The sequence below is a fragment of the Numenius arquata genome, chromosome W, assembly GCF_964106895.1.
Source record: "Numenius arquata chromosome W, bNumArq3.hap1.1, whole genome shotgun sequence".
NCBI classification, from domain to species: domain Eukaryota; kingdom Metazoa; phylum Chordata; class Aves; order Charadriiformes; family Scolopacidae; genus Numenius; species Numenius arquata.
In genome coordinates, this window is record NC_133615.1 from 10,145,116 (window position 1) to 10,161,357 (window position 16,242).

At 37.7% G+C, this 16,242-nt stretch overlaps 1 protein-coding gene across 2 annotated transcripts in view; it reads right to left on the reverse strand.

The window, feature by feature from the left end:
• Window positions 1-1,712: 1,712 nt before the first annotated feature.
• Window positions 1,713-16,242, reverse strand: part of LOC141476624 (spindlin-Z) — a 107,319-nt gene continuing 92,789 nt past the window's right edge. For both annotated transcript variants that reach the window (XM_074165398.1, XM_074165399.1), the window contains 3 exons: window positions 8,627-8,880; window positions 7,408-7,641; window positions 1,713-5,493 (listed from right to left, as the gene is read on the reverse strand). In XM_074165398.1, the coding sequence (XP_074021499.1) occupies window positions 5,294-5,493; window positions 7,408-7,641; window positions 8,627-8,880 (688 nt within the window). In that variant the 3' untranslated portion in view covers window positions 1,713-5,293. The remainder of the gene's footprint in view (window positions 5,494-7,407; window positions 7,642-8,626; window positions 8,881-16,242) is intronic.

A 16,242-nucleotide genomic window follows, 5' to 3' on the forward strand; every position in this document is an offset into this window, starting at 1 on the left:
GACACTCCCTTCCATATAACCTTATATAACTAATCTTAGATTTTTTTCTCTTCGGTAAAGTCTAAAGGCCTGTGTTTATTATGTAGTTAGCATTCCTTTCATTCTCTTGGAATTGATTCTCATTCTCAGTTCCCAATTCAGTAGTTACTGGATCTATATATGTTTGTTTTCCTAGCATCAGAAATTCTGACTCAATCAAGTCAGATTTTCCACCTCATTTTCTCAGAAAACTGCATGACAATTCTCACTTTTTGTTTTATTCTTTCAACATGCCAATAGACAGTAAACTGAACCTCACTAACAACAAGAGAACTTTGCATGAGGTAGAGTGAATATTTTTTGAAGACAGCAAATTTAGAATGGGTGTACAAAACTTGAGATTAGTGAGGATCTCCAGGAAGACAGTTTCATCTTTCCCCAATGAAATGTGTGGTAATGTAGCAAAAATAGTCACTTGCATAACTTGCATCCTTCTTAACACTTTTGAGAATGATCTCTGAATCATATCATAGATTTGTTTTGTACTGCTTCTGCTATTAACGTTGTTTGCTGTTATAGCTTAAAAGGTTACTTTGTTTTCTAATTCATTAAATTCATAAGTATTTAATCTAGATGCCTGCTTTTCTAAATTAAAAATGGCTAAAGTCAGTACTGTAAAACCCAATTAATTAGAACTTTTATGGAGAACACAACAAACCATTCACAGCACATGATTTGTAGATCAAACTGTTCTTAAGGATAATTTAAGAAGATATCCCACAATCCAGTTCAAAGGTGAGCATATACCACATGTAGATAGTTCCACAGAATTAAAAATCCAAAACTCTTTTTGTGCAAAATGCATAAGGATATTTCCTTATACATATTTAAAGGATTAGATGCCCTTTCAGAGCCATCTTCCACACAAATGTTATTAGACATTGTAAAATCTAAAACAGTCCCCTCCCAAAATAGTGGCTGTTTATGTAAATTTCCATTGATTTAACTTGAATGTGCATTTAAAGTAGCATGGTGTGCTTTAAATTGTGGCGGTTATCTTAATTTATTAACAAAAATATATCTCTCAAATGTCAGGTCTAGGTGGAACACACTAAAGAAAAAAACCAAAAGAAGGTTGTTCAAACTGAAGTGCATAGAAGTCAGTATTCATTACCAGAATCAGCTTTTAACAGGGTAGTCTGTAGAGACCTGAGTAACAGTATGGCACCAAAAAGCATGGAGATATTCAAAAAAGGACTTGTATTCAACAGTCTGACTTTCACAAGTAAATTTAAGGATTAATTGGAGAAAAAATAATGCCAAAATATATAGGTATTTTAACTGTCGGACTATAAAAGCCATTTACATTTTTTGTACAACTGAAGTTGTGTAAATTGTGATAATGATTTAAGAAAAGGGACATGCAGCAGAAAGCAGTAATTAACATCCAAGTAGAATATTCAAGTATTATGTATATACAAGCTTATTGACACTGGTGGGACCTCAGCTACATTATGTTGTACATATGCTGCTGCTGCAGTTTAAGCATTATGCTTTACCTCAAATTCCATCTTATCGACATCCATACTTACTTGGCAAAAAAAAAAAAGAAAAAAGATTTAACTTAGCCACCAAACATTTCATAGGGGAAAGTATTATACTAGCATACATGACATTTAAAATACTAAGTCCTTTTTAATTAAAATACTGAACAAACTGCTTCTTCGCAATCTGAAGTCACATCACTACATTTTGCTCATGAGAATAAAATTTACAGTCATGACTTGCACATAAAGGATTTATTTTAAATGTTTTAAGGATAGAGTTACATCATAATTATAAAAAATACTTACAGAATTAAGTAACAGATTTAAAGTGTTCATACTTCTAAATGCAGAGAAATAAAATAAAAATGAAACCAAGCTCTAAAGATGAAGTCATTACCTAATTTTAAAATGTGAACACGAAGACCTTTGAACTACACATACCAAGAACCATCCAAATTGCACTAATGATGTAAAATACAAAAAGCACAGCATTTTCAAGGAACCAGAAACTGCTTTTACCATAATTCTTTTTCCCTGAAGCAACTGTAATCTATTCTATCTGAAGATAAAGCCTCCATTTTTAAATAATTCATTTAAAGAAGGCTTATATCTATTGCAATAAATAGGATTTTCCCCAAAGTATTTCAGTCTTTATGTAGTCCAACTTAGTTTAGGGTTTGGCACTCAAAAGAAAAAAAAAAAGTAGTGTTTTACTTATCAATTGTGATTTTATTTATTCTTGAACAGAATACATGGTCCCTTCAAATGCTGTATGACACATACAACTGGAAAATTACCTTCTGTTGGCACTATGTTCGCCTCACCAGTGCATTTAATCCTACTAACAACCATTCAAACAGCACAATAAGCAAATTCACAAAAAACTGAACACAAAATAAAAACAGAACAAAACCCAAACCTAAACATTATAACATGCAACTTTAGTTTGTTACACTGAACGTTCTAACCTTCTAAGCATGCAAAAAAGGATGGTCTGCATTTAAGGTTTGTTTTTTTTTTCCTTTTTAAAAGTTTTACATGGCAGCCTGACATCATGCACACACTCAATATATAACAATACTACAGCAGGTAAATGAGAGAGGGCAATAACTTTTATACAAAGATCCATGGCTTGTGTCATCACAAGACCTATGATAAATTTGGAAAGTAATGTTGAAGCCCTAGAACAAGGGACCAACATATGGTTACCAGGGTAATGCAAGCACTGCATGCAGATCTGAAACATGAGCCTAAAATAAAGGCCAAAGCAGATGGCAGGGAGTGGAATTAGTCTCAAGTCTCAAAAAGGTGGTTTAAGATATTAAAAAAAACCAACCACAAAACCAAAAGCACACCTCCCCCCCCCAACCTTAAGAAAAAAGATGAAAAAAACCAAACCCATGCAACAGGCAACAGGGACATCTAAAAACAACCATAAAATTTGATAGTGTATAGATTATATTCTAATTAGCAAAATATGTGGTGTATTAGAGTGGCTTGCATAAAATCCACAAATGCAAGCCTAATGCTAAAAATGTTTCAGTAGACCTAAACCTCAAATATTTAAAAAAAACCCCTTGTGTTCCTTAGCTGTAAAGCCCGAAATTCATTGTACTAAGTTATTGATGTATTTTGTGTGTAATCAATACACTCATTCTTGTGCCACAAATATCAACTTGGGCTCATGGAGCCAGGCTCAGCTTTGAGATTTACATGCAGGACTCTTAAGAGTCAATAGAAAGCTCATGACAGATCTGCAGGATGAAAGCACTGTGTTGCAAATCTGCTCACTTTGTCCAAAACACAATGAAAATTTACTGACTTAGTGCTTAAAGACTGGATTGAGAAGCTGTGAACTGAAAGACAATAGCCTGCCTTTGGTTGCCCATGATGAAATACAGAACATAATGCTATATAGTAGCAAGGGACAAAGAATTAAGATACCATATTTATACAGTATTACCATTTAACAGCATAGTGAGGCACAAGCCTTAAGGCTAAAATATTAAATCAGGCCAAAAAAATGGACAGAATGGGACTTAAAACACCGAGTCTTTGATATCAAGATTACCCACAATAGAGGTCAGACCTGATTAACAGTACCTCTTCTGCATCCTTCCACTAACAGCATAAGGTTGGATATCTATGTATTCCTTCTTTCCATCAATAGTGTTGACTGTATTCACATTCTTCACATACTGTATTTCTGTGAAACAATGCTTTGAAGCTTGTAGAGCTCTGCTTTAACATGACAATTTTGTTGCTGTGCTGATCCTTATTACAATTCTGATACTTTTAAAAGTTGCTACACTTAAAAACCAACAAATATCCTAATCTTGATTTACAACTATCTTGCAAGATTAAAACTGTGAAAGGATTCTGCTGTTGTGGGCTGCTATTTACATCCACAATCTAATGCAGATGACTGAACCACTGAGACTGTCTATAGCTCCCATTAGATAGTACACCACTGGCATGCAGAACTCTAGTGTTCATAGAATGAAATTCATGTTAACAGCATACCTCAAAGCAAGTACACTACAAAAGGCAACAACAGGTTTAAACTGTAGATTTGTCTAGACACTCCTTACGTGGAAAAGCCAGAAAAAGAATACATTGAGAAGATGCCTTCTTGAACCAAAATGGTTAAAAACAATAGCAAAATCCAAAACAAAACAAAACCAAGCAAAGGAATACAGCGGACTGAGAAGGCGGCAACAAATGCTTCGCCTTTTCTAAAGGAGGTCTTCAGTGTAAAAGGACCCCCCACCCCCATAAGATTGTATTTACCGTGTAAAACATTAACTACTATTAGGTTTCTAAGTCCACACACAAACATCCAGGTTGCTAAGTTCTGATATTAATGAGAGACTACTGATTGCCAATGTGTAGTCTAAAGTCTTCTGAAGTAGCATATATACTGTTAAACTTGTGGCACCAAGCACTTGGGTTCTGCTAAGAAATGTGTATAACAAAACAGAGTACAACATTTAGGATTAAAGGCAGCTTTGTTGTGTGTATTTTACGGTTTCCTACAACTTGTAAACACAGGCCCTTAACCTGCATTTTCTAATTAACTGGTTATACAGATTAAATATATGTTTATAGTTTAAAGCCTTTTCACTGAAAGGTGTTTAAGTCAAACACTTGATATCCTACTGCCCTGTGACTAGTAAAAATACACAAGTATTTCCATGTACTGCAAGTTATTATAAGGCTTAATTTTAAATAAAGTGTAGAAACACAGTAAACTTATGTTACTTGGGTTAGGCACTCCTTACTGCTGCACGAACTGTTTAAAACTTTCAGAAGTCACCTCTGTCCCAACTCAGAAAACAAGGACTGCCAGTAGCCAAGAAATTAAATTTAATGTTACAAAAGAAAGCATATCGAAAATAGCAAACTACACTTGCATGTGGCAGTTGAACAGGTGAGTGCAAGGTTGAAGAAAAAGTTAAAATCTATGAAAAAAACTAGATTACAATATTAGATTGACTTCACACAGCTTGAATTTGCAGCTGTTCTTTGCTTTTAACTCCCTCCCACCCAAATATATCAACTTCCTTCATGAAAAGGAGTTCTCTTATGCAAAATGTGTCATGTTCACATAAATTTGTATTACTCGGAACAAAACAGTTTTGCTGGCAGAGATTGTGGGTTCGCAGGGACATTTAAGCTTTCATTTAACTGAAAAACAGTCAAGTCTTTGTGTCTACAAATTTTACATTTAATAGTTCCACAAATTTGGCAGAAGTTCATGATGACGTCTAGGATGTCTTCACCAAATCGTAGACATAAATATGGAAATCATCATCAAACTTGATAAAATAGACAGATGGTTTGGCTTCAACTTGATGAATGACCATGCCAGTCCGTTTTGAGCCATCTTCTTTGGCATATTCCACTTGTTTTCCTACCAGGCTGTCCACAACTTCACCTGGTTCCCGTTCTGCAGGAGGTGAATCGTCTGTAATATGAAAATACAATGTACTTGTTGGATATTTATGGGTTTTTTCCAATATTCAAAACTGCAGAGCCATCTTTAAAAAAGTTAAACAATCACAAGTTTAAAATGCAGAGTATGTCTAAAACGATGTTGTTCAGACAAGCACCTAACTACTGCCATGCTTCTAGAAAGTACAGTCACAGAATTATTTTTTAATGTAATATTGTCTTCAATTTTATGAAGTAAAAAATAGCACTTCAATTGTTTAGAAAAGTAAATCTTTAGATGTGAAGGTTTACACACCAATTACAGAACATGTTTGTAGATAATTGAATTTAAGCCCCCAGCAGAACAAGGCACTGACTCTCTTTAACAGAAAGGCAAGTGTGCTAGAACTCTCTCTCCCCACACACTTTACCCAAAATGTCAATGCAAACATGCCATTGCAACAAAACCACATCTTCCAAGCTATGTGTAACCTCCTTAATCAATAATGCTGTTAAAAGGGGATTTTGATTTCACACTAGAATGGATACTACTGAGAAGTCTAACTATATTATTTGCTTTTCTAGCAAAATCTACCCAGAAATATCCTTAAGGACACAATTCATGTTCTCTGTAAAAGATCCAGATTCAGGGAAGGTAGCTCATAGTTCGGAGTGTCTTAAAAACAGAGGTAAGTAGTAGATAGTCTCAGGAAAAAAGAGCACATTAAAAACTTAATTATTAAATACGGAAAGCATAAGCCTTTTGGCTTATTTTTCTGAGATGGAAGAAAGCATAGCAGAATTTAAAAAGTAATTGCAAAGTATTTTAAGGTGCCAAATTTGAAAGAGCTTGCTTTATTCCTTTCTTTAGGAATAGGAAGGTCACTTTTTCCATTAAAATTTGTGGCTCACTCTCTTCAAGCCACAGATATGTTGCTTTTTGTTAGGCTGGAAAAAAATCTTACAACATAGGATCACTACAGAGGTTCTGCAAATAAGTGCCACTTGTTTATTCAGCCATCAGACTATTTGTTATCAGTGCTAGATCTGAAGGAAGACAGTCTCAGAAACTCAATGAATGAATTTTAAATAATATTTATGTAGTGCATTGCATAGGCAAACATTAGTTATCTAATTAATAATTATTATCTAATTAATAATTTACTTTAAAGCCAAAATTGCCTCTGTCAGAGAAGTGCTTTTTAGGTGCAGGAGAAATGAGAGTAGAGTATTCTTGACAAACTTTTTTCTTCTTTTTTTGTACTAGCTATCCAAATCTCTTGAACAATACTGATTCTGTGAAAATCCTTCTATATTTATAGGAAAAAACCCAATAGCTTTCACTTCAAGAAAGGAAGAAAAAATACCTCTCCCAACCTATTGAAATTTTTTTCCTGTTTATGTGTTTAAATGTGTGAGAGAAAATGAGTTGTCAAAAGATTAGTGCTTCTTTCCTCCAAGAAACTATTCAAAAGTTTTCCAAACTGAAGATGCCTACCCAAACTAAATGAATCTGACTATTTTAGTTAGCCCCAAAACATTATTCTTATAAGAACTGCTTCAGAAATACAACTCCTTGAGATGGCTCTTGATTTGTGACACTTCTATAAGAAAGTAACAATGAAAGGCTTCTAGGTTGTCAGTTTCTGTTAAAAAAATCTAAGTGTAATCTCTTCCAGAATAGTATGTATATCTTTATCAGAATTACGAATTATTACAAAAAAGGATTTTCCAGTATTTATTGCATTTCATCACTGATGCAAGTAAAATATTTCAGAAGTTTTTTAATACAGATATATTTTCTGTTGTGCTGTAACCTTTGTTAGTTTTGATAATTAAAAAGGTCCGTGTTTCTCAACCCTCTTTTCCATACATAAACCATAAGCAAAAACCACAATACAAAGAGAGATGCCGCTTTCCAGAAGAAAAAAGTAACTGGCCTACTTACTGGAATCAGGCATAATGCGAAGGTCACCTTCTTTATAGTCATCTAAGAGTTGGTACATGTACAAGACAGGATCTTTCTCGTAGGTAATATAAAACCACGTATTCATAATAGGAGCTCGAGCCAAGACCATCCCCCTCCATTCATCTTTTGAGCCATCCTCTGTCTCAAACATATGTTCCACAGCTTTGCCAATCATTGTGTCTGCCAGGTGGGCATCACTAATTCGAGATGAAGCTGAAATGGTAGCAGTTCATAAGTACATCCATTCAAAAGTAAAGAAATAAGTCTTTGTAAAAAATAATCTTTATCCAGATTCATGAATAAATTTGTTTGAAAGTTAGTCAATTCACATACAAAACAAATATTGTCCATTCCAGAGAGTTGAAGACCAAAGAACTGCAGAACTTGAAGAATTATTTTAACATGTTAACACTCTTATCAACATTTTCCATCATTGTACACCCCCCACAACCAAACCCCAATTAATCAAACTATCATAATGCAGGGTAAAGGGAGACCAATATAGGCTACAGCAAATAATAGTGTCTGTATTTTAAATATTTGTATTGTGGGAGGAGGGGAGGAAGAGAGGTTAAATCACAGAACAGCTGTATGAAGGTGTTCGGTTTGGTTCTCCCTAACCCCATTCTAGAGACTGCTACTGATCTCTTTGCAGTCAGGAAAAACAAGAACTTATTCCATTCAGAAATAAATAATTACTAGGGTAAACTCTGAACTTTACAGTTTGGAAAAACCTGCAGTTTAACAATTCAGTGCTAATTATGAAAACCAATAAAGCCTTGTTACTTGTCAAGTTATTTCACTTCGAAAATGCTTTTTTCCCTCCGTTTGTATTAATACCTAGGGAAAGCACATGAAAAAAACCCCAACCAAACACATAACTACTGTCAAACACACACAAGACAACATAGCCAGGACATTTCTCACCTGGCTCAGAATTTAAAATTTAATAGAAATATCAATGTTACATGTACATAAACTCGTTAGGGATAAGACTCTAAACAAGAAAAAATACAGAATTTACTGCATACCATTTAAAGACAAAAGACAGCACTATGCTCTCTGGTATCATCAAATCTTTGTGAAATTAAGAAAAATTAAACAGAGCATTTAGATTATCTACCATGCGATGAAAAGTAATTTAATAAAATTTAAATGTTCTGTCAACATATACGCATATAGGAAAAAAACCTCTTACCAACTCTGTCTGGAAGGACTTCAAGTGCTGAAACTCTTTCATCTTTGTGCAGTTCTAGTCCATACACACAATCAAATCCATCATACTTTATAAGATAGAGAGAGGGATTTACAGGAACTTGATCAAGAACTGTGCCCTTCCATTGTGTTACAGGTCCACTCCCTTCTTTCCAGCCATGCTGTATTCTGCAGCCTACAATGTTTCTTCGTGGCTGAGAAATAGGTTTGCTTGGTCCAACATTGTTTCTATGCTTTCTGTACACAGATACAAACATAACGTTAAACAAGTACATACTCAAAATTCTACTCCGGACAAGAGCTGTATGCTTTAAGAAGGCAATATATTATTATATATTAATAAAGATACATTAAACTCTAACACATACAGCTTAGTTCACCTTATTCAAATTAGGGTGTAAAGCATATTACATTGTACTGGAAAAAGAAAAAAAAAGTAGTGGAACACTTTCAACATTTTGTAGAAGGTTACATTCATAATAGTAGTTTCTAAAACTAGTTTGCTTAAGCCAAAAGAACTATTTTAGCTATTGCTACACTGAACATCAAAAGTAAAACTTGCTTGTTAAAACCCTAAATCAGGTCTCAAAGAGCGATGTTATCTAATAGTATTATACTTTTGCTACTTTGTAGCTCTCTGCAGAACAGTAAACATAATTCCCTTACTCCAGGAGGAAGAAGTCAATGGAAACATTAGTGGTGGCTGACTAAAATTCTTCAAAGCATTTGTTTTCCCTAACCTGTGTTGTCACCTGAAGGAAATTTTGCTTCCCTCTGCACTTACAGGTATCTTTGACTTCAAGTGTTTTTAAAGACACATGGTAGCGACAATATTCTTCTAACATTCCTTTTTAGTACAACACAAGAAAAATGATATGCAAAGATCACAGCAATAGAAGGGATACTCTTTAAAGCAGATAATAAATTAAATATACTATTTATCCTTCCTCAGTTTTTTAATCCAACTTGCACGGAAAGATTCCTTCTGGTGAATATCAGTTGCTCTGATAAACAGTCATGTAAGCTATTTGACAGTTTCAACCCACTAAAACAGTGTTACATAAATTTTATTCCACTCAGTTAAAAAAAAACAAAACAGTAACTGACAGTTGTAAATACAAGTGAAGAAACATATGAACATTATGACAGTTCATTGGTGACAAATGTATATTATCTGTATTTTAGTGTGCTACAATATGCATATTAATTCCTAAAATTATATTTAGAGGGTTGCCTGATTAAAATTCTCACAAATGTTAGCTAATTCCAAAATAAATTTCTGGATTAGTTACCAGTTATAGTATACTTCATTTAAATGGCAATAAAATACACACATCACTAGCATGCTTAAAAGCAACACCTAAAAATAGAAAAATCGGTTGCAGAAAACAACATCCATCCTTAGATTAGTGACGGTGACCAAAGAGAAATGTCTCCAGGAACAATGAAAGCTCACAGAGCAACCCATATATGACAGAGATGCAAAAGACACAAATAGCAATCATATCAGTAAAGTCTCATAAATAGTCTTAAAGAATAATGAAAACAGTATATAAAATTAGTAATGCTGAAGATGCAATCATAACTCTATTACAAACAAGATGTACAATTCCTTCAGCAGCTTGTCCCACCTCCAGACTTTTATTCTCCATTAAAATCTTAGCATTTCCAATGTATCTTTTGTCAAATTTAACTTTTGTGATGATTTAACCTTATCAAGGAGGTCAGTCTGCATTCATAATCTGTGTTGTCAAAGCTAGGAGTATTATAGAAATACTAACCTCTTCCAGTTAAGAGGCACTCCCCTGCAAAGTTGTTTCTAATTTTCCACAGAAACTTGAACACATTCAAAGACTAGGTTTTTTTTTTTATATAATAGTCTCAGTAATATCTTATTATGAAGAAATGAGATGAGAGATTTGGTTCTTGGGCACGATGAAAATGAGTTTGTTTTGCATGCAATTAATTTATTTAGTTTTAATGAATCTTAATTCCATTTTAAGGCATCCTCACAGAATAAAACCAACTGCTAATGAAGCTAAAAAGTTAAAGTTGAAAAAGGTAAAATAATACTGTTCATGTTTAAACCACACAGCCAATTTTACTTTCTGCCTATAAAGCATAATCATAACATTTAAATTTGCACAATTAAGTGAAAAGCTTTGGTCATTTTAAAAAACATGATGAAAAATGACTACATAATTAAGTTCAAATTGATAACTACCTTTTACAATGCCTTGAAGAGAGCAAAAAACATAAATGCAGTTACAAATCAAGCAGCAGCTAGGTATACTTGCAGTTCAAGTTTTTATTTGAAGGATATACTACTGGACAGCCACTCATTCTCATTTATAGTGGTTCATATAGCAAGAAATTATTTTCAAACAAATAAACTGCCAAAGAAAAACAATTTTTGCTTGCATCTGAACATGTATATAAGAAAGCAAACATAGGTTTCTAACTGACTACAAATAACACAACTGAAGAATGGCCAACCTTTAAATTTAAAGATCATCTAGTTCCAACCCTTCTACCGTGGGCAGGGACATCTTTCATTAGACCAGGTTGCTCAAAGCCCCATCCAACCTGACCTTGAACACTTCCCAATGATGGGGCATCCACAACTTCTCTGGGCAACGAGACTTTGGCCCTTCTAATTTTCTCCCTACATAGCCTCATAACATCTTTGTAGTCCTTCTGAGCTGCCTTCCCCTTCTTCCAAAGGTCATAAACTCTCTTTTTTTTTTCCTGAGTTCCAGCCAGAGCTCTCTGTTCAGCCAGGAAAGACTTCTTCACCCCGGCTCATCTTCCAGAACATGGGGATGGCCTGCTCCTGCGCCTTTACGATTTCCTTCTTGAAGAACATCCAGCCTTCCTGGACTCCTTTGCCCTTCAGGACTGCCTCCCAAGGGACGCTGTCAACCAGGCACTAAAACAGGCCAAATTCTGCCCTCCAGAAGCCAAAGGTACCAGTTCTGATAACCACCCTCTTTACTTCCACAAGAATTGAAAACTCTATCATTTCACTATTGCTATACCCAAGTGTTATGGTTTGAGGAACCCACAACCATTTATTGTCATTTAGGCATTTATTCTGTCACCCGATGACCCCTCCCCCACCCAGGAAGGGGAATCAGGGAAAAAACAAGGAAACCCGAGGGTTGAAATATAAACAGATTTAATAGAATGAGACTAAATAATTAACATTAATAACACTAAAGAACCAATATTGATCCCGATACCAATATAAAATATACAAGGATTATACTCAGCCGATTCTATCAGTAGGAAGCTGTGCACTCCCAGCAGTGGACAGCAAATGTCAGACACTGCAAGCGCTACGGCTTTGGGAGGAAGGGAAGGCCTCAGGGGACCAGCACTGGGGCAAGGAGTTCTCAGGATCACAACCATCAAGGAAGAGAGAGAACTTCTCAGCAAACTTTCTAACTTGTATTGAATGTGACGTTCATGGTATGAAATAACCCTGTTGGCCAGCTTGGGTCAAGTGCCTGGGTTTCGCTCCTCCTCATCCCTGCACCCAGCTAGCTTGAAAACACTGAGACCTTGAAACCCACTGTCCTGGTTTGGGGTGGAGCAGAGCCAACTTTTGGTTCAGTGAGAGAGGCTCTTGCTTATACTTGTTCCTGTAGCAACAGGGTCAGCTGACTTGGTTGTTTACCCCTTGGAGAGATTGCACCTGTGGGGAGGAGTGGATAGGTCAGGTGACCCAAACTGACCAATAGGGTATTCCAGCCCATCTGCCATGCTCAGTATAAAAGCTGAGGGAGGAAAAGGTTCTGGTTGGGTCTTCTTCAGTGGCTAATGTCTGAGGGTAGTTCATCTGCCTTTGATCCTGATCAGTGTGTTCCAGAATCCAGTTCCTGTCTGTTGCTGAATCCAGTCTGGAACTTTCCTGGTGCCTGCTGGTGACATCTTCCTGGGAGCTTGATACAGTTTAGTATCTATTTCATTTTTTTCCTTTTTACTTTATTATTAATATTTTGAGTAGTTTAGTTTTTTCTAAACTCAAAAATCTCTTTATCTCTCTTCTTCTTCTCCTTGGAGCAAGAGGTGGGGGAGAGCATCTGTTGTCTTGTCATTGGCCAACCTGGCCAAAACCACAGCAGATTAATTGGTGCCCAATGTGGGGCACGACCTTCCAGCTTGCTCAGGGAATGTTGTTCCTAAGTGAAATGTTATATTGTGCCTTTAAAGAACTTTGTTTGAAGTGAATAGATGCAATGCTGCTTAACCTGCTGAATACGTTGCATGGTTTACTTGCTCTTTGTATTTGTATGCAGAGGCTTAAATGGGCTATTTTTGTATGGTTTAGTGTTCAGATGTATAATATGATTACTTGGATAATGGCATATCTTAGGCATCATGTGATGGATTCTATTACTAATTGCACTCTTGGTTTCACCCGGGAAAGGTTTATCTTGCCCTTTAATGCTTATATCAAAGAACTAGGGGATAGAAACCTTTTGGGCTGCTTAGAAAATTAATGTTATTTTCAGAAGATCATGATTTTGTTGCTGCTTCTCCTGAATGTGCTGCAGGGGTGGTTTTGTGTTAAACATTGGTGCAGGAGTGGGTATTGTGTGATATGTGCTGCTGCTACTCATATCCCATGGGCCAATTCACAGCTGGCACAGACACAAACCACTCCCCAAGGTATCTACCCACAGGCACTGGCCATGCCTCTGCCCCCACCTGTATCAGCACCATCTGCTACTGTCACTACTCCAACTGCTTCAACAATGAGTCCTGCTGCTACACAAACTCCAACAGAACTGGTACAAGTTGCCCTGGTGACCAGGAAGCAGAAAACAAGATCAACTTGTTCCCCTGCCCCTTACAACAAAGACCAGCTCAAACCAGACAGCATGGGAGAGAGTTCTTCTGATGAAGATAAAGGAAAGGGTCTGCCTAAAGCAGATATAGGAGAAGGTCCTTTGCAGGCAGTGTCAATGTAGGAGGAGGACTCAGATGGAGAGATAATTGTTAAATCCTTCTCTATGAAGGACTTGTGAAATAGGAGAAAGGACTTTAGCTGTCATGATGGTGAGACACTTATCTCCTGGTTGCTCCGATGCTGGGACAATGGGGCTGATACCATAGACTTAGAAGGTAGAGAAGCGAAGCAGTTGGGAAACCTGGCCAGAGATGGAGGTATTGATAAAGCGATTGGGAAAAAAGATAAACACTCTGTCTGTGGAGGTGACTGGTGTCAGCTGTAAAGGGCAGGTATCCCTTTAAGGATGATATCCAATGCTGTCCAAGCAAATGGACCAGCATGTAAAAAGGTACCAAGTACCTGAGAGAACTGGCTGTGCGAGAGGTGATTTATGGTGACTGGTGAGCGAATGTAGACCCTGATGAAATGCCACGCACACAATCCCTGCTGAGGAAGTTTGTGCAGAGTGCACCATCAATGTATTCCCATACATTGTCAACAATGGTTTGGGGAGGATCTGATGCTGATGCACCAGCTGTAAATGAAGTGGCTAACAAGGTACAACAGTATGAAGACAGTCTCTCTTATCCCCTCACTGTGGCAGCCGTGGAAAAAATGACTGAGGAAAAGGAGGAAATCGCCAAGACAATAGACAAGTGAGGAAATATCTAAGAGAAATGATAAACTGCTTGAAAAATTGTCCGGGATGGAGAAAGAATCCCACTCTCCCCCTGAACGCACCCATGTTGCAGTAATTAAGAAAAAGCACCCTCCTATGAAACTGATTCAAGAGAAACAGGATCTACTCCAAGATTCCCTGTGGCATTGCCTCCACAACTACAGAGAGGATGTAAGTGGGATAAAAAAAACCTACCCCGGTCCTACGAGCATGAGTGCTTGAGCTGCAAGGTAAAGCAGATGGAAGAAAGAATCCTTGCAGGAGGATGGCTGCTCCAGTCCATGGTAAGCGGTTCCCTGGTCTGGGTAGGAACTCATCTGTTAAATGTAGATGTTGCCCTCAACATTAGGGGGGCCCTGCCTCCAGCCAGGAGGAGGAGAGGGACAACCAAGTTTATTGGACGGTGTGGATTCGATGGCCTGGCACATTAGAGCCACAAAAGTATAAAGCCCTGGTGGACACTGGTGCACAGTGTGTACCCTGTTGCCATGGAATCATAAAGGGACAGAACCTGTTACTATTTCTGGAGTGGCAGGTGGGTCTCAAGAACTGACTGTACTGGAGGCTGAAGTGAGCCTAACTGGGAATAAATGGGAGAAGCACCCTGTTGTGACTGGCCCAGATGCTCCGTGCATCCTTGGCATAGACTTCCTCAAGAGAGGGTACTTCAAAGACCCCAAAGGGTATTGGTGGCCTTTTGGTATAGCAGCTGTAGAGACTGAAGACATTACACAGCTGTCTACCTTAACCTGGTCTTTCAGATGGCCCTTCTGTGGTGGGACTGCTGAGGGTTAAAGAACAGCAGGTGCCAAGTGCTACTTCCATGGTGCATTGACCACAGTATCCCACCAACTGAGTCTCCCTGATTCCCATCCAGAACCTGATTCCTCACCTAGAGAGCCAAGGAGTGATCAGCAAGACTCGCTCACCCTTTAACAGCCCTCCATGGCAAGTTTGAAAGTCTGATGGAGACTGGAGATTACCAGTAGACTATCGTGGCCTGAATGAAGTCATACCACCACTGAGTGCTGCTGTGCCAGACATGCTAGAACTGCAGTATGAACTGGAGTCAAAAGCAGCCAAGTGGGATGCTACAATTGATATTGATAATGCATTTTTCTCTGTTTTAATCTATTTTTCTTCTTCTGAAAGCAGGTTTTGCTGTACAAAGAGGTAAGGTCAAAGGACCTACATTGACACATCCACTTCTTGGGAATTAAGTTGGCAAGATGGATGTCGCCGGATCCAAATGGATGTGATTAACAAAATAACTACGTCCCCACCTACTAACAAAAAAGGAAACACAAGCCTTCTTGGGTGTTGTGGGTTTCTGGAGAATGCATGTTCCTGGTTGCAGTCAGATTGTGAAACCTCTCTATGAAGGGACTCGAAAGAAAAATGAGTTTGGGTGAGGTCCTGAGCAACGACAGGCCTTTGAGCAAATCAAACAAGAGATTGGTCCAAGGGCTACTGCATGCACAGTCTGAACAGGACAGGACATTAAAAATGTGCTCTACCCTGCAGCCGGGGACAATGGCCCTACCTGGAGCCTCTGGCAGAAAGCACCAGGGGAGGCTCGAGGTCCACCCCTAGGATTCTGGAGTCAAGGATACAAAGGCTCCAAGGCCAACTATACCCCAACTGAGAAATCTTGGCAGCGTATGAAGGAGTTGGAGCTGCTTCAGAAGTAATCGGTACTGAAACCCAGCTCCTCCTGGTGCCCTGATTACCAGTGCTGGGCTGGATGTTCAAGGGTAAAGTTCCTTCTACTCCCCATGCCACCGATGCTACCTGGAGTGAGTTGCCTTAATCACACAGCGAGCTCAAACAGGAAACCTCAACCATCCAGGAATTGTATAAGTGGTCACAAACTGGCCCGAAGGCAAAGACTCCAGAATGCCACCAGAGGAGGTAGTGACTCGTGCTGAGGAAGTCCCACCATATAATGAACTCTCAGATAATG